The sequence below is a fragment of the Aythya marila genome (genome assembly GCF_965140915.1).
Source record: "Aythya marila genome assembly, chromosome: 3".
In the NCBI taxonomy this organism is placed as follows: domain Eukaryota; kingdom Metazoa; phylum Chordata; class Aves; order Anseriformes; family Anatidae; genus Aythya; species Aythya marila.
In genome coordinates, this window is record NC_139044.1 from 26,009,294 (window position 1) to 26,031,466 (window position 22,173).

At 33.6% G+C, this 22,173-nt stretch overlaps 1 protein-coding gene across 13 annotated transcripts in view; it reads left to right on the top strand.

The window, feature by feature from the left end:
* RYR2 (ryanodine receptor 2) overlaps positions 1-22,173 on the top strand; it is a 413,797-nt gene that overhangs the window by 322,754 nt on the left and 68,870 nt on the right. For all 13 annotated transcript variants that reach the window (XR_014317119.1, XR_014317120.1, XM_082756062.1 and 10 more), the window contains 12 exons: positions 225-346; positions 3,498-3,547; positions 8,910-8,970; positions 9,937-10,175; positions 11,758-11,839; positions 13,372-13,502; positions 14,107-14,427; positions 15,543-15,783; positions 16,209-16,296; positions 17,943-18,035; positions 18,391-18,561; positions 19,854-19,913. Coding sequence is in view for 11 of the 13 variants with exons in the window: in XM_082756062.1 (XP_082612188.1) it covers positions 225-346; positions 3,498-3,547; positions 8,910-8,970; positions 9,937-10,175; positions 11,758-11,839; positions 13,372-13,502; positions 14,107-14,427; positions 15,543-15,783; positions 16,209-16,296; positions 17,943-18,035; positions 18,391-18,561; positions 19,854-19,913 (1,659 nt within the window). In the remaining 2 variants the exon portion in view is untranslated. The remainder of the gene's footprint in view (positions 1-224; positions 347-3,497; positions 3,548-8,909; positions 8,971-9,936; positions 10,176-11,757; positions 11,840-13,371; positions 13,503-14,106; positions 14,428-15,542; positions 15,784-16,208; positions 16,297-17,942; positions 18,036-18,390; positions 18,562-19,853; positions 19,914-22,173) is intronic.

Sequence of the window (22,173 nt, forward strand, 5' to 3'; positions counted from 1 at the left end):
AAAATATATTTAAAAAACTGCTGGCTTAACTGATGACAATTTAAGTATTTTGAATAATAATGAAAAAAATTATAAGAACTAGACAAACACTAAAAAAAAAATACTAGGAATTTGAAACAGAATACACATTTGAAATCTTGTCTGTAGCTGTGACTTACAAAAAATAATACAGAACATAGCAAAAAAAGCCCTGAGATAACCACTTCTTTCTGATGTAATTGCAGGTTGTGCTCCCTTTGATTGATCAGTATTTCAAAAATCATCGCCTGTATTTCTTGTCTGCAGCAAGTAGACCTCTCAGCAGTGGAGGCCATGCCTCTAATAAGGAGAAGGAAATGGTGACCAGGTAAAATTTAAAATAATTTTCATTTATATGCATATGTGTATGTCTTTAAACAATGCAGTTTATTGTTGGAAAGTGAGAAGTTTCAGGCATTTTTTTCCAAACACAAACATTAACTTCCTTTTCCCATTGAGAAAATTCATTGTGTAAAATGGAAAAGAGAGTTCAGAGTTACAATTATATGATGTTTTAAAGTCAGCAGTGCTGATTTTTTGCATGCAGGGAACTTAATTTATGTGCAACAATTCATCTGTTGCATTGTGTGTTGCACAAGATGTGTAATTGTGTATCAGCTACCACTGCTGGAAATAAGTATATACTGAAACCATTATTCCTGCAACATTTTATATTTAAAAGAAAAAAAAAATGAATAACTGAGTTTTAGACAGTATCATTATTGCTGCTTCCTGTAAAAAATAAAACGAGTGGCATTCTTTCTGCTCTTCAGTTTTCTAAATAGTGACAGTGGTAGTAATATGACAGAAATATCCCCTTGATCTTTTCTCTGAAGTTATCCATTATTAGACCATCTCTCCAAGAGATGTTCTCACTTAATCTCACTTTTGATTGAATTGAAACCCATGTTTCCAATTTAGTAATGTGGACTACAAGTTTAAAACAAGACCAACTGCATGCCTGCACAGTACAGGTATCATGGATGGCTGTTACTAGGTACCAAAACAGGCAAAACAGAATTGCTGCTATAGGGAGACAGCCATTGTATGAATACTGAGCAGAGTTTCTAACAGCAATATTGAGCATAAGTAACTAATGACCTCGACTCTTGTGTCATTTCATGGACTGATTTGGTCTGGCAGTTTGGCTGACTGGTCTTCTTCAAAGAATGAAAAAATCCTTTCAAAGAGCATGTATCTAGATTATTTTCCATTATGAGCTGCTGTATTTCTTTCTGTAATATCCTAGATAACAGTATTTTAGCAGTTGTTAAGTAAAGCCTCATCAATAAATCCCACACTTCTAGAATATGTCAAACATGGAAATATCAGCATACATGCTGCATGGATTCAGGACTTCTACACATATGCTGTCCAGTAGTATGCATGAGATTTCTGAATTTTTAGCCCAGCAAAATGATCAGACCTGCTGTCAAACAATTGAGTTGTGTGCCTTCTAGAAGAGGCAGCCAATGACAATAAAACACAGGCAAGGAAACCTGGATAAATGATAACTATAGCCAGTGCTGTTGTGCAGCTGATTTCTTGAGTGTCAAGCTAATGGAAAGTGCATTATATGATCCATTTTCTGAAGCCATTTTAAGGGATTCCCAACATATTTTTTTCCCTCATTTGTAGAGAATTCTTCAAAGTTAAATTTTGGATTTTCTGTTGAGTTTTCCCTTTAGATATGTTTGTGTGTGACTCTTATGTAGGCTTTTCTTCAAACCAAAGGCAGTTTCTGTCTGCTTGCTTTTTCTGATGAAGATAAGCTTGCATTTTTTGAACTATGGAAGAGTATTCTGCATATTGTTAATGCAGTGACTGTCAAGAAATGCAATAAATATTTTGTGTTCAGCAAGTGTATTAAATTCAGGTCAATTTTATGGTAACATATGGGTCAGACCTCTTCCTGAAATAGTGTGACATTATCTTCCATTTATTTGTAAACATCGTCCGGATTGGAATTTTTGCATTTCTTCTTCATTATACCATCTTACAAGTCCTTGTATTACTGCAGTTATGTAGAATTATTTCTGGACATGAGTCTAAGTACTAGACATTTGGACTTTTTTTTTTTTTACTCTGAATTTACACTATTGACTGCGGAGATAATAGGTTCAGTCTGACTTTGTGAAAATATAGCATCTGCTGAATGTTACAGTCAGTTGAGTAACATTTGTGTGTTAGAGGAAGAGAGAGATTGAGAGCTACTTAATGTCTTCATTGGAATGGATATAACATTTATATGACAGTACCATATACCCACTTTTCCTGTTGGACTGGATGAACCAGGATCCTTATAAAAGAATATAAAGTGTATATGCCTGCTTCATGGTATAAGTGAACAGAGATCCCTGAAGATGTACAACCAGACTCTTTTCTAAAACAGAGCAGTTGCTGTAATGGATCACTGTGCACTGGCTAATAAGGCAGATTCAACACCACATTAACCTGGCTGTTCCAATTCTGGACATAAATGTTTCCATTTGGCACCATGCTCTCATTTGTCAATGGAACAACATGCTCAGATCTCATCCATGAACTATGCAGACATGCTTATGTGTCTTTTGCTTTTATATCAGAGATTGTTAACTGGTCCATATGCCTAGTAATTAAATAGTTTAATAAAATGACATAGTATTGTTCATGTCATTTTAATAGATGCGGGTTTTTGCAGCACAACAAAAAACACCAAAATTTATGTCACTGTTGTAGAAAATTCTCAGACTGAATTTGGTCATGAAGATTGAACTAATCTCTCTTAAATTTGGAGGCCAGGTCAATTTGGGTAGGACAGTGTGGTCCTGCTTCTAGGAACTAACACAAAACTTAATTCTTCATTGTTCTGAATGGAACACTGCTCATCAGTACAAAAAGTAATTTACACATATGAAATGAAATCATTGATCGTATTCATTTTTGTTTGTTTAAAACCATATAAGAAGCTATTTTTCATGTTGAGTTACATTGTTTCTCATGTTGTCATGTTTTAAAAAACATATTTAAAAAGAAATTCTCACTGTGTTTAAGACAAGATCTAAATTGGATTAGTTAAAGATCTACCATCAAACACTTCAATTAATCTGATTTCCTTACCTTTTGTTTTCAAATTGTCAGTGATGTCCTGAATAGCACACTGACCACATATTACTTCTTAAAGCTTCAATGGTAATTTCCCTGTGGGTTTTCATATAGGACGCTTTTATATTAATTAGCTTTGCTTTTATTTTTATTTTTTCTTGTTTGTTTCTTTAATTATAATATGTGCTTATTTAACCATGTTTGTTAAGGATATGCACTTAAAAACTCTTTCTTTAGTACTCTGTCCCACATTCTGCTCAGATAATTGATTCTTTCTGCGTGACATCATGTTGCTTTTCCTGCTCATATATCAGCTGTTATTTTTTTCTCCCTCCCCTCCCCCCCCTTTTTTTTCTTTTTCCTTCTCTTCTCTTTTATTTTTCTTTTGTCTTCAGCCTGTTCTGCAAACTTGGAGTTCTTGTCAGGCATAGGATTTCACTGTTTGGTAAGAAGACCCTTGACAAATATTAGCATGGCCATCACTTGGTTTTCTTTGCCATTTTTGCATTGTGTTATGTACTGCTTTGTTGCATGCTGCATGGCTGAAATGCATGGTCTTCACAGACCACTAATTGTTTAGGCTGGTAGATCACATAATTTGTTAGTTGAAATAAAAAGCTTTTGTAGTAATCAGGTGGTGGTGGGGGATGTTGTTTTGTTTTTTGTGTGTCTTAACCAACATCTGGATTTCATGATTCTACCAAAAAATGTCACTGAGTTATTTATAAACACATCTTTTTATTTTTTATAATTCATTTGGGAAAAATGGAGTATCATAACTACACATTGTATTGGAAAATCATTTAGGAAAATATGCAGTAGGCTGAAATGCTTATTAATGTTCTGTGGAATTCTTAAGTATTCCCAGATATGCTTGACTCCACATACGCATGTCTACAAACTTTCTGTTATTATGTGAATCTAGCAGGGTTTGGGTATTTGTCTTATACCACGTGAAAATCACATAAATTAAGTCAATTTGAAATCTGTGTCAAGTTTAAACACTCTATGTAATGCGTGGCACAGTCATTAGTCTGAAATTTTTTCTTAAGCCATGATGATAGGAAATAGCACATCCTACACATGTATAGCTTCTATGATGGATGTATTGCAAACTCCAGCATCGATGAACATATCTAATTTGGTAATTAGCTGATTAGAATTTGATTAAGAGAACATGCATCTAACTCAACTCCAACATATTTCATTCAATTTGAAGAAAAGGAATTCATTTGCTGCAACATTGTAGTGTTCAGAAACATGAAAACAATTAAACTGAGAAGAAAGAGTGGAAGTTATTTGTTGCTTTTAACTGTGTTTTGGGATGATCTGAGTGGATTTTTGTGTCAAGCAAGGTTATTTCTTCAAGGAATGAAGTAGTTCACATATACTTTTTTTTTTTTTTTTTTTTTTGTAATACTTGCAGTTGTTGCTCTTTGAATCTGTTTTTTTTTTTTTTTTTTCTCTCTTTTTTTTTTCTTCTCTAAAATGTGTAACATTTCAAGTTCAAAATCTGAGTCAATGTAACTTCTAGAGTACTAAAGAAGGGATGTTTTCTGTTCCACCTCTCACAGCTTACTTAGTTTCTGTTCTTAGGTTGGGTTCAAGTAGTACAAGTTAGATCACTTGGATTCAGATGAGTATTCACCACATCTATGGTTTAGTTTTTAATTCAAGTTTCCTAGTGTGCAGTAACTAAGAGAATACAAAATCTTTAAGCCAACAGGGAAGTATACTGTATTTTTTCTACGAGTCAAGGTCTCCAAAGCATGGTTGTTACTGTGAACATACTAACTCAAGTCAGTCACCTTACAGCTTGCTTTACCTTGTCTGCTAATTATTTCATGTTAGAAAACCCTATCAAAAGAATTGTACTTCTTGTAGCAATACAAAGGCCCATGCAGAAGAGGTGAAGATGCTCATGAGGACAACCTTTATGAACACAGCGGAAGCCTAATTATTTGTGCATTTCGGAGGTTCCTTAAATGAGCAAGAGTTGCTTCATAATAGTCTTTTGGGATGGTGTGGAGTTTGCTATTTTATTGACATTCCAGATAGGTGTTTTATATTTATTGTGAATTTGAATGGTACTTCTGAGGATACAGCTGCATGTGTGAAAGTCATTAGTAAAAGTCCTGTAGTGTAAGCTGTATGTAAGTCTTGATAAAACGGGAAATTAAACATAAAAGTCTTCTAGAGTGAATTTAAGCAGTTAATTGCACCTGATATCTAAGATTGTCTGTTATTCAGCATGACATTATTATTTCTTTACATTTTGAAAGTAGATTTTGACCCCAATAATCTACTGTTTGTTTGAGAGCTGTATTTCTGCATCAATAAGATTGATTTATGGTCATTATTATTAGTTGGCTGGATTTTAAAGTTCTTAGTGAATAATTTTAGAGAGCCTGATTAGCTTGATTCACTTTTTATGCTGTTAAATCTCTGGTAAGACATTCTTTCCATGTATGCAAGAAATAAAAAAATATATATCTATCTATCAAAATCTCCATATAAGTATTGCAGTGCCTCCTAACCTGAAACAAAAATTAGCTGAATAAGACTAATAGTAAGAGTGGCCTGCTTTTGCTCACTCATTTTGGGAACTTAGAGAAACTAATCAGAAGAGGACTTCAGATAACTAAATACAGTTGTACTGTTCATGGCATCAACTGCATTTGTAAAACATGCTGAACAGTGCTCCACCCATCAACCTAATACTTCTGTTAGCTCTTGGGGTATGTTTAACCTTAAAACCTCTTGAACTTCTGTGTTTTAACATTTGCATATGTCCAGTCTCCATTGTTTTATTTTAACATTTAGTTGTATGAAGAGTTACGTTAAAGAACAGCTTGTTTAACTTTTTATCCTGTTGAATTGTACTTATCTGCTCTCTTTTCATGATGGAATGGAATTTTATATACTACATATTCATTTCTATAATCACAGTGTCTTATGTATAGCTTTCAGGCATCTGAAAATCACTAACATTTTTAATAAAAATGATATTTTTATTTAATTAAAATATGTATATCCACGGAAATATTGGCAATAGTAATAAAACCAGTTTTACTAGAAACCCCCTAATTTCAGGTTTTGTGACTCAAGTTTAAAAAAACAACATGGACTTCTGAAATTTACTCCTGTACTCAGGTTGGAAGCGAACTGAGTCTTGAAATGTTCAATTTAAAAGTTTTTACAGATCGTATTGGTGGCATTTTAAAGTAAATTATTCAGAACACCTTTTTTGTAGTTTTTTTTTTTTTTTTTTTTTTTTTCCCTTCTTTGTATATTTTAGAATCATAGCGAAAACAACTAAATGCATGGCATCAAACAAAAGCAAGACACAGAATTTCCACTGAACGTAAACCTCTATTTCAGAGCAAATAGCATTTTTAAAGATTTTTATAAGAAATTCTGTCTGAATTTATAAACAAGAGGAGACATTACAGGAAAGAAGTTTCATGATATTTTTGAAAGTCATTTTTAGTGTTATAGTGATATACCTGGCAAAACTTGAATGAAGTGTGCTGTATTTATTATGCTCTCCGAATTCTCCTCTGATATATCAGTTGAACAGCAAGGTTTTTCCAGATTACCAAACTCAGTGTATATTTAGAACTAAGAAAAATGTTTTTCTGTTTCTTTTAAAGTGGATTAACTGGTTGGCCTCATTTTTCCTTTCATTAAATGAAAAGTGGCAAGTGTATCTTTAAATTGCATATACAATGCTAGCTTCCAGAATACATGAAACACTGTACTGTCAGAATTGGCAAAATTCAGTTATGCACACCCACCTCTCAAAATGATTTATCCTGAAAAATCACTACACAATTGCAAGTTGTTTTCTGTCATCAAAGAAACTTCCAGTAAATTTAAGCTAGATGATTCCAAATGAAAAGTATAGTACTTTAAATACATGGGGCAGTCATTAAAGCTATCGTACCTTAAAGCTGAATAATACAAAAACATAAGGTGCAGATTCATAACTATTACTGATCTTCCTTGAATTGAGGTAGTCATGTAAATCTGTTTTTGGGGTGAGACACTGAAGTTGGCCCTTTTAGACATTGCTTACCTTGCATTGTACTTTAATGTTGCTTCAGAACATATTTTTCACATCTCAGCAGAATTTATGAAAATTTTATTATCAGTGGAAAAACAAACACTGCAGCATCTACTATGGGGATATGCCTAAATCTTGTCTCATTTTCAGAATAACTGGATTAGATTCTTACTCTTCCATCTGGTTGCACCTTAGAAAGTACCTGATTCCTCATAAACATATGGCTCGTATATCTACATGGTATAAATAGATCACCAGGGTTACTTTTCAGGGAAATGGAGTGAGCATCTCTTTAGTAGACAGCGGCTTTCAGCATATATGCATCTGCACATACACTCACTGTGTGACAATTCAATCCACAGTCTAAGGCAGGGTTGCCTTGATTGTTTCACTCCATCCCTGCTTTCATTAGCATGATTCTTCACCCTCTTCTTCACCAACACTGGCATTCATGTCACCAGACAGTAAAATAGTATGGAGAAAAAATAGGGGTTGACAGAAAAAGGAGCTGACGGAAAACTTTGGAGGTGAGGAGCAGGTGTGGAGTTTTGTTTTTTGGTTTTTTGGTTTTTTTTTTTTGGTATGGTTCATTTTGGCCATGTCAGCTTCATCATCTGGTCATTACGTTGCATTACCACAAAAGTGCCAATGCAAAGAGGGTGAGGCCGCATGGCCAGGGGCAGCCACAGAAACTGTGGTTCAGGTTTGTTTGATCTACTGTGTTTGCAATGCAACAGTACCCCCACCCCCCAGTTTTGGTAACAGAATAGCATTTAAAGTGCTGCAATAAACTTCCCACTCCATTATTGCAATTTATCTTTTCAAATCTGTATTTCAATGAAACACACTACTTTAAGTTTTATGTTTGCTGATATTTTCAAGTGAAATATCTACAATTAATAAAGCATAGTACCCTGTATGCAGACTATGGTATTTTCAGTAGTCTGTCTTAAGCATTGTCTGTTTTATTTATTTATTTTTGATTGAGAAACTTTGGAAGTATAAAGAAGTAAGAAAAATTATTTTCATTTTTGCAGCAATTTATGTTTTTTAAAAATCAATTAAATAAGCTGTGGATGAAATGTATTTGCCCTAAATTTGCCCTGGATTTAAAAAGTGAACTTAGAGGTGACTTATATATGGCAACATCATATGCTGTGCATGTACATACAAGATGTGTGTGTAAGTTCTCTTTTTACATACGTTAAGTGTGGAAAAAAAAGTCATTGCAATGGGAGATGGGTATTATGTCATAAGTGCCACACTTGATCCTGGTATGAGTACTTGTAAACTATTGGTAACATCAGGGAGCTAAACTTCTTTATGACACTGTATGTAAGAGCAGCTTGTGAAAATTAAACAGTTTTCATTTTACTGAGAGGGGGGAAATAAATGTTCAAATAAACATGAATGAATGAAAACAAAGTTTATAAAACTTAAAATAAAAAGCAGACAATACACTGTAGCTCTAATTAACCCCACATTTAAGTGCTTCCTTCTTGATTGCCTCAGCTATTTGATGAGAGATGCTTTACCGCCTCTTGTCAGTGCATTTGTGCAAACAAGGCTAAGACAACAAACTGCATGTTTTTTAACATGACTGTCAAAATTACACAGAAGTTGAATTACTCTTCTGCAATGTCATTTACTCTTTCATTAAAACCAGAGATGGTTGGCAGAGTGTAGGTATGCTTTAAAGAATGCTCAGTTTAATTGGTTGGTAATTTTCCTTCCTATTTAGGAAATGATGCAACATCAATAGTCAACTGTCTTCACATACTGGGCCAGACCTTGGATGCGAGGTAACACTGAATATATTTTCTGAAGATCAAAGAAAATCACTTATTAGAGAACAGTATCCAGTCAGATTTGGAAAACCTGTGTAAGGCTACAATATTTCAAAACTTAAGGAAGATGTTCTTGAGAAAGATAGTGCTGAAAAGAATTTCTGCTACAAAATAAGTTTTTTTTTTGTTTTTTTTTTTTTTTTGGAAAAAAAACAGTATTTTTATCTTATGCTTTCAGTTTTGGTTCAGAGTGGTGGTGTCGAGGAACTGCTGGCTTCACTCTCATCTGCTTTTCATCACATGACAGTCTCAAGACCACAATAGCATTAGAAATATTTTGTTCTTTTGCTTATGCTGTCTAATAAAAAAATAAATAAATCAGGAGTTAAGTGCATATAGGGTGCAGTGAACCTGTCTCAGAGTGTCTTTGTTGCAAAGTTAATTCTGTTTCCAATTTGAGGAAAAAAACTCACACCTTTTATGTTGAATTCAGTACTACTTCTAAGTTGAGTTGGCTACTTAAGCCACAGTGAAGTCTATAGAAGACTTTAAAAAAAAAAAAAAAGAGAAAAAAAGAGAAAAATCCCCCAACCAACCAAAACCCAATTTGGCTCCTCTTTTTCAAGAATGATGAATTGCAGGACTTCTCATTCTTCCTCATTATTTATTTATTTCATTTTATTTTTCCTCTGAAGGCAAATTAATCCCTGTCTTTAATATGATCTGTATTTTGTCAATGATAATACCAAATGATTGTACCAAATTGTCAATGATTGTACCAAATACAATATCCTTATTTTCTTATAAAGCATTTTTTTTTTTCATTAGGTTGTTCTGCTGTGAGTAGATTTTATAATCCCCAAAGATGAAAGAATTTTCTTCAGATCTTTGTTATATACTTCATATAAGCCAAAACTAGACTTTATTCCAGGCTTGTTTAATAGAGTATTCTCTTTCATTCTCATTGCATGGTATATACAGGACTGTGATGAAAACTGGTCTGGAGTCTGTTAAGATGGCACTGAGAGCTTTTTTGGACAATGCTGCCGAGGATCTGGAGAAAACAATGGAAAATCTGAAACAAGGCCAGTTTACACACAGCAGAAACCAGCCCAAGGGAGTTACACAAATCATTAATTATACCACAGTGGCTCTCCTGCCAGTGCTATCTTCATTATTTGAGCATATTGGACAGCACCAGTTTGGGGAAGATTTGATATGTATGTATTATTTAGACATGTCATGCTACTATCCATAATGTCATATAGTAAGAGTAAGCATTAATAATTTCTCTAGTGTGCAGGTTTTAGTGAACTTTCTGTAAATACTAAAGCAGCTGTGTCTTCTCAGTTTTGGTTTCTGTGGCGTAGATTCACTGTGGTTTTGTTCCTGTATGAAAAGTTCATTTAAGTTAATTTGTCTTTGCCCTGCCTATACCTGAGGTTGTACCCCTGTAGGGTATACTGTGATACCTGCCCCTTGACTCGGTTTCAGTTAGCAGGGAATGTGGGTGGCTGCATCTTAGATCCCAAGGAAAAGTGTAAGGAGTTTCTGAAGAACTGAAAGAATAGGTACTGAAGAAGGGATATAAGATATTAAGATATATGTGAGACTTCATTTCTGTAGAGATTCTGATTGTAGCAGATTGTGTAATTTATTTTTCCAAGCCCAATCTTTTCAGGAAAAACTTTTGTACTCTCCAACACAAAATTTTAATCGTATGTGGTTTAGGAACTCAACAAGAATTCTGTTGTCCAGTCTGTATTAAAGGATTATTAAATTATTAAAGGATGTATTAAAGTATTAAAGGATGTATTAAATTATTCTGCTTCTGTACAGCTAACTAGCTATAGCAATACCTAAAGAAGGATCTGGAAGAATAGACTTTTTTTTTTTTTTTTTTTTTTTTTTTAGAATCCCCCAAAATAATTATTTAATTATTAGAGAACTGTTTGCAATAATTTGCTTTTATATTGATGGACTTAAATGTGTTGAGACGTAAACATGCACTTTCCTCATTAAATTATTTCTGTAAAATTCAAGAGTCTTTGATAGTATCCAGAAAGAAGTCATCTGTGGTGTTAAATATATCACTGCTTCATTATAAATCACTTATTCAGTGATTTTTCATTCTCTAATATTCTGTTTTGAAACTGAATAATTAGCCTTATGTGATATTCTTAATCAGCTATTCTACATATCTCATGTTGTTGTCAAACTCTCAATTTTAGAATTCATAAACTGAGAAAGTTACCAATTGGAATCGCCTACTTGTAAGATTATCTTATTTGTACTACTGTGATGGCAGGCATCTTGACCTAGTGCTTGTACCTGAGAGTAGTACTATGTTTACAGGGTACTCCATGGTGTGATCAAAAACGTGGGTTGTGTGCCTGAGATTACTGTTAAATACTGAACTAGGAGATGAACAGAACTAAAATCACATTGCAGTAAAGAGCCAGACTATGTTGCATTGACACATTTTACATAGATATTAAATGAATAAATTCTTAGGTTATGCCATTAGACAGTATCATTGAAGAGTTGGTATGCAATTAATTTCAGAAAGTGAGTGCACTAGTTAAATACGATAAAGTACAACTGTAATCTTAGCTGATAACTTAGTATTGAACCAAGTAGAAGTTTTGATTAAAAAGTATGGCATTGAAGGGTCAGAATATTATTTTTGTATTAGAGAGACGTTGCTATTGATTGTCTTTGATAGATGTCATTTATGTAGTTATTGTCAGAAGAATTGTAATGAGGTTATTTTCTTCATATCTATCATTTTCTTTTCTTTAGTGGAAGATGTTCAGGTCTCCTGTTACAGAATATTGGCCAGTTTGTATGCTCTGGGAACCAGCAAGAGTATTTATGTAGAACGGTAAGAAGAAGAAATGTTCCTCTATATTTATTATTTGCAGTTATACTCACTTTAATGAATATGCAGTCCAGAAAGCAATATAGGAAGAGGTGGTTGTTGGAAGTGTATCTTGAAAGAAAAAAGGTGCTTAGGTGTTAAGCAGAATCCAGAGGCATTTATTGTATTATACTTAAAATGCTATATTATACACTTGTCAAAATATATTAATTCAACAACAATTACAGATAAAATAGTCTGACAATAGATACGACTTTATTTAAGATCCAGCTGGAGAACTGTAAAGATATGCTATTCAGTTAGGCTACGGTTGTAATTATTACTAATATGTTCATAGAATCATAGAATGTCTTGAGTTGGAAGGGACCTTAAAGATCATCTAGTTCCAGCCCCCGTGGGTAGTCCCATAGAAGGTATATGTAATAATCGATAATTATTGTGTATGGTTACCTACAAACATTGCAAGTGGAAAGCAACATAGCATGCTTTTTTTATGTGTATGTAATGGATATATACCTGGATTATGACCTAATGAAAAGATTATGACCTAATAAAGATTATGACCTAATGAAAAGAAAAAAAAAAAGGAAGGAGGAGCAAGTGGGAAAAATAATACTGAGAAAGAAGTTAGATTTAATAAAATGAAGTTAACAAACTAGATCAAGAAAGAAAATAAGTTCCTAAAATGAGATAAACCTTAAGACCAAAGATGAATCTTTTGATCTGTGAGTTTGGAGGCCTTTTTTAACTTGACAGTTTGCTTTGTTCGTGGAGTTCTGTCATCTGCATGGCTCAACTTGCTTAGCTAAACATTTGTCACATTCCTAAAATTTGCTCTGGCCGCTGGATTGGAAATCTAAACTAACAGTTTTAAATGTCACATGAAGGACCTAAGTGAAGTGACAGGTGATCACCTGCTTCTTCATAGAAATGGGCTTTTTAAAATTTTGACACATTTAAAAATTTTGGGCCTCAAATAAATGCTGTCATATGTTTGAAGAGATGCATGTGTTCGAAGAGATGAGAGCAGTATTTTTGTGCAAAAATTGTTATTAATCAGTATTAGCAATTTAACATTTTGTGAAGGACTTGGCTTTCTTTCCAGGCTAACGTCTGCTTATTACTATGTCTCAGAAAAAGGAAATTTTTGTAATTCAAATATAATAGTCATATTTGGTCTCTTGATACATCAGTCTATTCAGTAACAATAGCAGAAACTGTAACGTCAGTAAAGCTGAGAGGAAAGGAATGCAACAGAAGCCATTATTATGATGACTTTGTGTTTTCCATGAATGTTCCTCATTTGCTTCCAACTAAGTAGGCTGTCTTTGACATTTTATGTCATAACATTTAATTCATATATTATTAGAGTTTGTGGCACTTCAGTTTCTACTACTTATTCTTGTGTTGATGATCCTAATAAAGTACTAGCTTGAGATGAGCACATCTTAGAGTAAAATAAAGGCTGATTTACAACTACCCCAGAGTGTATTCATCAAAGATTTGTGTATTTAATGATGTTTATTAATTCACAGGCAACGATCAGCACTAGGAGAATGCTTGGCTGCCTTCTCAGGTGCCTTTCCAGTGGCTTTTTTGGAAACTCATTTGAACAAACATAATATCTACTCAATTTACAATACCAAGAATGCAAGAGAGAGAGCAGGTATTTCTAGAACCTCATATGATGTTTATGAAAAAACAGATTTCTCTAGAAATGTTGCTTGCCTAGTAAATGTGTATTTTTGCATGCAGATTATAGTGCAAGAATTTTCTTTTAATCTCTTAATTACAATTCTTTCCTAAATGAATGGGCGAGGTCTGGTAAAACTGATTATTTTACATTTTTAAAGATACCAATGTTTTAATTTTGAGATACTGTTCTCAAAATATTGCTTTGGTATCATGTAGAATCATGTGGAGATATGTTTCATTGTATTAATATTTTCTCAACTGCAAAGCTCATATTGGAAGAAATTCTGAAATACTCTTTAATAGTTGAACCTTGCACAAAGGAATTATTTCCATTATAGAAAGCTTTATTATTGAAGCTTGTTTGTAGCCAGTTTTTACTAAATGGTGCGAAAACATGTTTTTTTTGCTGTTGTTGTTTGTTTGTTTACCCCTTTGATTAGAAGTGTATAAATGTAAATAACAAAAAAAAAAGAAAAAAAAAAAGAAAAAAAGAGGGGACAGCATAGCAACTGGAGATAATTATTTTCCATATATGACTTTGTTTATTGATTTTTGGACTTTTTTTTTCTTAATAGTTCTCAATTTGCCTACTAGCGTAGAAGAGGTTTGCCCAAATATTCCTTCCTTGGTGAAGCTAATGGAAGAAATTGTGGAATTGGCAGAGTCTGGCATTCGTTACACACAAATGCCACATATAATGGAAGTGATCCTGCCTATGCTATGTAGCTACATGTCACACTGGTGGGAGCATGGGCCAGAAAACAATCCTGACAAGGCTGAAATGTGTTGTACAGCCTTGACATCAGAGCACATGAACACTCTGTTGGGTAACATACTGAAAATCATCTATAACAACCTTGGTATTGATGAAGGAGCCTGGATGAAGAGGTTAGCAGGTAAGATGTAAAAGCAAATAGATGAATAAACATGTAAATATATTGAGAATATATATCCATTTATACACTCTGAATTACTCTGCTTTTTTCCTGTTAAAGGTCGAGCAGAATATCACTCTTGTTTTTAAATACAAATTTGATGAACTACAACTGCTGAGCATAAAGGAAAAGTAGTATAAGTGGTGTGTTTTAATCTCTTAATAAATAATTTAAGAAGTACATTAAACTATTTCTTTTTCCTCCAGAATATGCACATACATATTTTGTATACGTGTGAAATCACAATAATGTGATTTCAGTCTTTCATTTAGGCTTTTTTATGACTTTTCAATGCTTATTGTAGTAGTTATTTTACGATAGCAGTCTGGATTTGTAGTCTACTGAGGGCTGTTAATGAAAAGTGTTCTATGGATAAATTGTAATTACCTAAAATTCTTTGTAATCTATGGATATGTTACAAATGGTTTTGCTGTAATGGCCCAGATGAAGTTCTAATTCACATATTCATTTTTATGAGTAGATTTGCAAAAAGCTTGGGCTAACAAATTTCAGATGGCTCAAATGGCTGGTTGGTGGATGGTTGAATCAGTTTAATTTCTGTCTGCACAAGCCTTCCATTGTACTAAAGTGTGTAACAAACACAGACAGGTTATATGTGTAGGTTCACAAATATCTAGAGATTGTTTGCCAGTCCTACTTCAGTCAAGTTGATAAACAACATGCAGAAGAGGAAAAAGTGACTCATAAAACTTGTGTGAGCACTAATTTAGCTATGTATGTATCCACCCATACATACTATTACAAAACTTCCACATTGCTCAATAAATTATGCAGGCAAATACCAGTATGTTGCCAGAATGCCTGTGAAGAGGCAAGGTTTATGATCTTGCAAGCTTAATCTGTTAAATTGTGATTTCTGCCGTCATAGTTACAAAGTGAATTGACTATGAAATCCTGACCGCATTTAATTCTTGGCAAAACTTATGCTGATTTCAATGGGGGCAGGATTTTACTCTGTAGTCTAGAAATAAGACACAAGCTGGAGGATAAGGATAAAATTTTTTGTTTGTATTTTGTGGCCAGGTGTACATTATAATATTGATTGCCTTAAATAGTGTTTTCCCAGCCCATCATAAGCAAAGCGAAACCACAGCTCTTAAAGACACACTTCCTGCCACTGATGGATAAGCTAAAGAAAAAAGCAGCAGTGGTTGTATCGGATGAAGAACATCTAAGAGCAGAAGGCAGAGGTGACATGTCGGAGGCTGAACTGCTCATCCTAGATGAGTTCACCACTTTGGCACGGGACCTCTATGCCTTCTACCCTTTGTTGATTAGATTTGTGGACTATAACAGGTATGTGGAGAGGAACAGGTGAATAAATCTTAAAATCGTCCTGTCGATACTATATCTTATCCCTTAGTACGTCTAGCACTGAATTAGCCTTTACTCAACCTGACAATCTTAAAGTTGATCAAACTGATGCTTTGCAATTTAGGAGAAGCTGGAGCCTTTTTCAGAAGAGGAGAAGAAAAACAAACAGAAAAAAAAAAGTAAAGGCCCAATCCAAATATATTGGATTACAACTAGTATTAATGTAAAAGGGTAATGTGATTAAAACAATTAATGTAATTTTAAGGGTTTAGAAATAGGACATCAAAAAGTGACTGCCACTAGAAAGGATTAAAAACAAGCGTGGTTGGTTTTGTTGGCTTTCATCCATGTAAAATGTTGAAAACTACTTTTGAAATCAGCATTTCTGCCCTTTTACTGAATTTTAGGGCAAAATGGCTGAAAGAGCCCAACAGTGAAGCTGAGGAATTGTTTCGCATGGTGGCTGAAGTCTTCATTTACTGGTCAAAGTCCCATGTAAGTAATTCCTTGATAAATATATTTTAAGGTAGTTTTCTTAATCAGGAAAATTATTAAGTGACTGTGTTTGGGAAAACATATTTCCTGACAGAGGTGAAACTGCAGATGAGAAGGCATTAACTCAACCAACTGTAGGGAACCTGCTTTTGGCAGGGGGGTTGGACTCGATGATCACCAGAGGTCTCTTCCAACCCCTGTGATTCTGCACTTCTGTGATTAATGACTTTCATGTTTGACGTTTAAAACATTTAAAATGTCTGCCTAGTTGTGGGAGTTGTGTGTTTTGTAGCATAGTAACACTATGTTAGTTGTTTCATTTAAAGAAAAAACTTTTTCCTAAATTGCAGTCTGTGTACTTGAGCCTCAAGGGCAATTACAATAAAAATTCATTTGAAAAGGTACTCAACAGTACTAGTGGAATGAGAGTTTTCTGAAGGAAAGGCACAGCACAACTTATAGTGACTTAATTTGTGTTGCAGTGCAGATTTTTATTTCTTTAATAAATGTTAAAGGTGTAAAATTCAAATATTAAGCCTGGGTCTGTATCTGGCTTGCATGAAGGAAAGCTAGTAAGGGAAGCTGATGTTCTAAGAACAAGGAAGTATAAAATACATCTTAAAGTAGTTCTCCAAATAAAATATTTTTCCAAGATGATACTGTTTCATATTTGATTAATTTTACCAGTTAAGGATTTCTTCTTAATTCCACGTCTACTAAATATAGAATGCTTGGTTCTCAAGTCTGTTTTCTGTAGTTCATATGCAAAAACCAAGGGGTCTGGAGTAAGACCCCTTAATCAGACACCATCACTGATGGTGCAAAAGTGAAAGTAAAGTATGATTCCTGCAAATACTAGAGCAAAAAGAAGGAAAAACTCAAAATTGAGAGAAACTAAACAATTTCAGATATTGGATCTTGTTATGGACTGTGTCTATACCAAATTTCTTTTCTGCCATAACTTCATTTTTTTCAAGTTTTGGGAACAAGATACCTTCTTATTTGTGTAGCTGTGCTTCAGTTGGACTGTAAGATTTATTATAAACATTCCCATGTGCAGAAAACTCATTGTACAGTAAATAGACACTAGATCATCAAGTTACTTGTGTAACTTGTAAGTTACACTTATAAGATCAGTCTTTTATTCAAACTTGTATCAAAATAATACTGGGGTTTATAAAGGTAAAGATGAAATGCATGGTTTATATGTAAAGGCAATATTTTTATAGTGAAGTAGAGGAGATTTTATCATGGCTGCTTTTCTTGGGGGTGTTTAAGGAAAGGTTGGCTGTAGTGCTTAGGGACATGGTTTAGTCGGTAATGGTGGTGGTAAGGGGATGGTTGGACCAGATGGTTTTAGAGGACTTTTCCAGCCTTAATGATTCCATGATTCTGTAATTCTATAACCAGAGAAACGTGAAACTATAGTATAGGAAAACAAAAAATAAAAAAAAAAATCCTGAGACAGTTAATATAAATAAAGCTGAAATTCAAGGCTGTTTGATCATCCATTCTATTTTTCTGTCCTTGTGTTATTTTTGTGGATTTTATAAATTTCCATTTCATCTACATTTTTATGTAAGATCTGTTTGGATACATTCCTCATATACTGTAAGCACTTTTGACTAAGATTTTCTATGTTTCAGAATTTCAAAAGGGAAGAGCAGAACTTTGTGGTACAAAATGAAATCAATAACATGTCTTTCCTTATCAGTGACACCAAATCTAAGATGTCCAAGGTAGTGTAAATATTTTTATATTTTTCTCTTTGCAAAGGGGAAGCTGATGGGAAGACTCCAGAGAAGAATGGCTATTTATTTATTTATTGTTATATTTATTAACCCTTTATGGGAAGAAAAAGCACTGTTGAAAAAAAAGCAAAAGGTAGTCATTTAAGAAGCACAGTGGATTCTCAAGATATTGATGCAAAATACTGGCAATGATAAAAAGGCAATTCTGTTTTATAGTGATGCAGCTGTATAGGCAGTAAGGAAATTGTCGAGCCAGAGACAATGCTACTATCTATTTAATATTGGATATATATTTTTTAAATTTCATTTTTAATTTATTTTCCATCTTTGCTTTATGCTGCAGGCAGCAGTTTCTGACCAAGAGAGGAAGAAGATGAAGCGGAAAGGTGACCGGTACTCTATGCAGACCTCTCTCATTGTGGCAGCACTGAAGAGATTACTTCCCATTGGCCTAAATATTTGTGCCCCTGGAGATCAAGAACTAATTGCACTGGCCAAAAACCGATTCAGCATGGTAGGTGCACTTGTTGCACTTCTAGAAGGAATAAATATTTTACTAATGAATTTCTTTGATTTTTTTTCCCATTTTGTTCTTACAGCACGACACACATACTGTGCAATCTGCTAATTTCAGGAAATGCTGAACTTTATTTCGTGATAAGCAGGGCTAAACAGAAGATATTCCGGTATCCTAGAAGTGTTGCTGGACTTCACTCTTCTGCCTTTCTACTTCCCAGATGGAATGTCTGACCTTGTTATTTTCCAGTCTTCAGCCTGGAAAATGAAAACTTAAGGCTAGCATTAGAAGTGGAACATTCACATTAATTCTATTTGATCTATAATCTTTTTCATTTTAATGTTGCAGTGTGGGAATATATAGAATTATTATTCATAGTCAAGACTATAATTCTGTTGAATAAAGGCACAATGGGTGGCAGTGGTAAATAGCAATCTACATGTTCTCATTTTCAAGGCAAAAAAAAGGTTTCAATTTGGTCGTATTTATTTTCTAAATGATCAGTAAATGGATAGAGATGACATTCTTAACCAAAAACAGTTATTTCTCTCTCTTAATGTTTAATGCTAAATTATGTTTGTTATATTTTATGAAACTTTCATTAGGAAATGCATATAAGAACTACTTGTTTCCTATGTTCACAGTCAAGTAGCATAAATAATTCTTTTTGATCTTTCCCATGTGAGTACAAGAATTTCTGTAGGGATCCCGTTCTTACTGTTTTAAAAGTATTCCCTAGGAATAAACACACAGTGCAACATTGTGATTGTAATTTGGAATATACTTCCTCATCAAGCTGTGAAGCTTTGTACAAACTAGCAGGCTATTTGACCTTTTGTCAACTGAACTGGATGTTTTTAAATAATAAAAGTTATCTGAAAGAAGCTGATATCAAATCAGAAAAGGCTATGCTCTCTGTTGTGTTATAAAGTAAGAAATAGTTCTGTTAATGGTATTGATTTCATTTGGTCAAAGTATGCGTGTGTGTTTGTATGGGTATATACTTAGATATCCGTAAGGTAATAATTTTAATTCAAACCTTTATTCAGTGTAATGACTTAATGTGAACAAATATGAATGTTGGTATCCAGAACTCGTTCCTATGAGTTTGGATATGGCTAGCTTTGGTCTCACACAAGAAGATATATTACCACAGAAATTTTATTCACTTCCTCATTGTCAGTTTTATTCATCATCTGGACCAAACCCAAGCTTGACATTTATATTAACAATACGTTTTCTTAATTACTTTCTATACCTAATTTATATAATTTGTAATTTGTTGACAGAAAGATACTGAGGATGAAGTACGAGACATCATACGCAGTAATCTTCATCTCCAGGGCAAGGTAATTTATGTGCAGTTTTTAAACACGACCTTTCTTCTGTTGAATTCATTGTTATCACATTTCATATAATGATAGCCTGCATCAGTTATTTAGGATAACTCATAATCCCCTTTTCACATCTGTCAAGTAACTTTTTCATTTCAGTGGTTAAATATGAGTTTTTTTAATGTGTTTATATATGTATTATATAAAATATCCTGTGACCTTTTGAATCCCTGCCAATTAGCACCATCAATAAGAAGCTGAGCGTGGTCTATCACTGTTTAAACTCTACCTTCTGATTGTTTGAGGTAGAATTTGAAAAATGCTCAGTGTTAACTTATATCTGTTTGAAGTGAGAGGGAAAGGGAACCTGCCACTTTTGTATACTCTAAAGTAGAAAATCACTGCTTGGCTATATTTTGTCCCTGTTTTGCAGCCCACAGAAAAGAAAGCATTTTGGAAGAAGTATAGATTTTTTTTTTTTTAGTTGAATTCAAGTTAGTGCCAGATGAATAGCCTTAGGGGAGAAGTCCTGAACTGGCCTAGTGTAACCATACTGTTTTCTTTAATGCTTCGAATAATGGCAAAGAAGAGGTCAGAATATGGAAGTGGAATAAAATGACGTATTGAAGGAAAAAGCAATCAGACCCATGGATTTTGCTTTACCTAGCATTATCCTTTACCTACTCCCTACACTTCCCCCCCAGAAGAGTTTGATTCACATCAGGGATTTGCCGTAGTCATTAATTGATGACAAGGAAAAACAAAAAAACAGTGAGTTGGATATCGGGCTTTTTTTTTTTTTTTTTTTTTTTTTCCCTGAAATAGTATTTAAGAATCATCTAGACGTCTAGATTCCACTGCAATGTACATGGCAATATGTTTGTTTGTTTAAATGGTTTGGATGTGAGGTAGTTCTTCCAGGATTTTCTCCTATCTTCTGCTTTCTCTATCGCAAGATTATATGGAGCTTGGGGTTTCTGAGGCTCACAGGAAGATGCATCATTTTGCAAAGCTAATGTTTAATGCTTTTCCTCATAAAATATTACAAATCAAAGTCCAATAGCTTTAAATTAAATGGAGTACACATAGGAAAGTTCACCTCTGACTATGAAAGATTTGGTTAAATCCTAAAAAAGAGCTTGAAATAATTATCTATATATAGTGAATATTATTGTGTACTGTAAAGCAAAAGAATCCACACAGGCATTCTTCCATACTAGGAAGAACGGAGCATTTATAAAGATCTATGGTATGTTTCATAGGTAACATATATGGGTATACTTAAGCAGTGACACACACTATGAACACCTGAACCTGAAATGTATTGTGATTTTATATGTGAACTTGAGCAATATTTACTTCATGATAAAGATAGGTATTTCTATTCTGACATTTTCAGTATGTATATATTGCCATTTTATGAGTGACCCAGTTGTAAAGTCCTTCCTGGCATTTCATGCTGTTGTGTAGGACTTGTCCTCCTATTTTAAGTGTTTCCTCTTCAGTTTCTATTTTGTTTATTTAGGGTTATATTGTACATAGTGCTATTAAGAGGTTTCTGTCTGTTACTGGTTTGTTGCCTTGGAGTAGTGATACTTCTTAATAACTTTACCTGTGCTTCCTCTTGAGAAATTTCCTTTGATTTAATTAGAAATTGGCTGCTGTTCAGCAACATACAGCCTCCTTTGTTTATAATGTGAGAGTAAAAGTATTTCTAAATTTCTTAAACTGATGAAATTACTAGTGCCTTAATAATTAAGAAGTCAATAATCTTAGCTAATCCAAGGTACTTATTGATTTTTTCAAGTTGTAAACTTATCAGGAGTGACTCTGGATTTTCTTCATTGTAAATTGATTTTCCAGAGGAAGTTGACATTCTAATATGGATTAGAATGATTTAGCTAACCAAGACAAATAACTATTGTGAAATGTTATCCTAGCTTCACTAGTTATGAAAAGCTCCGATTTTGACTTGTATGTGAAAAGTAGGCACTCAACTGTGGACAAAATAGAGCATTCTTTAGACTTCAAAACTCCATTTTATTGTTACATATATTATCTTTATGTGGCTTATTATCTGAGTGGTTTGTTCCTGATGAAATATATCTTTTCTTGAATCATTTATTACTGACATATTTCAGAGTTCAAATTAGAGCTAAATTTAAAATTTAATAATTTATAGTTATGTCTAATGTTAACTTTAGTAGTTACTTACAGTTGGTTACTTTATGATTCTGTGATGTCATTAGTATTTAGTCACTGTATCATGTGACTG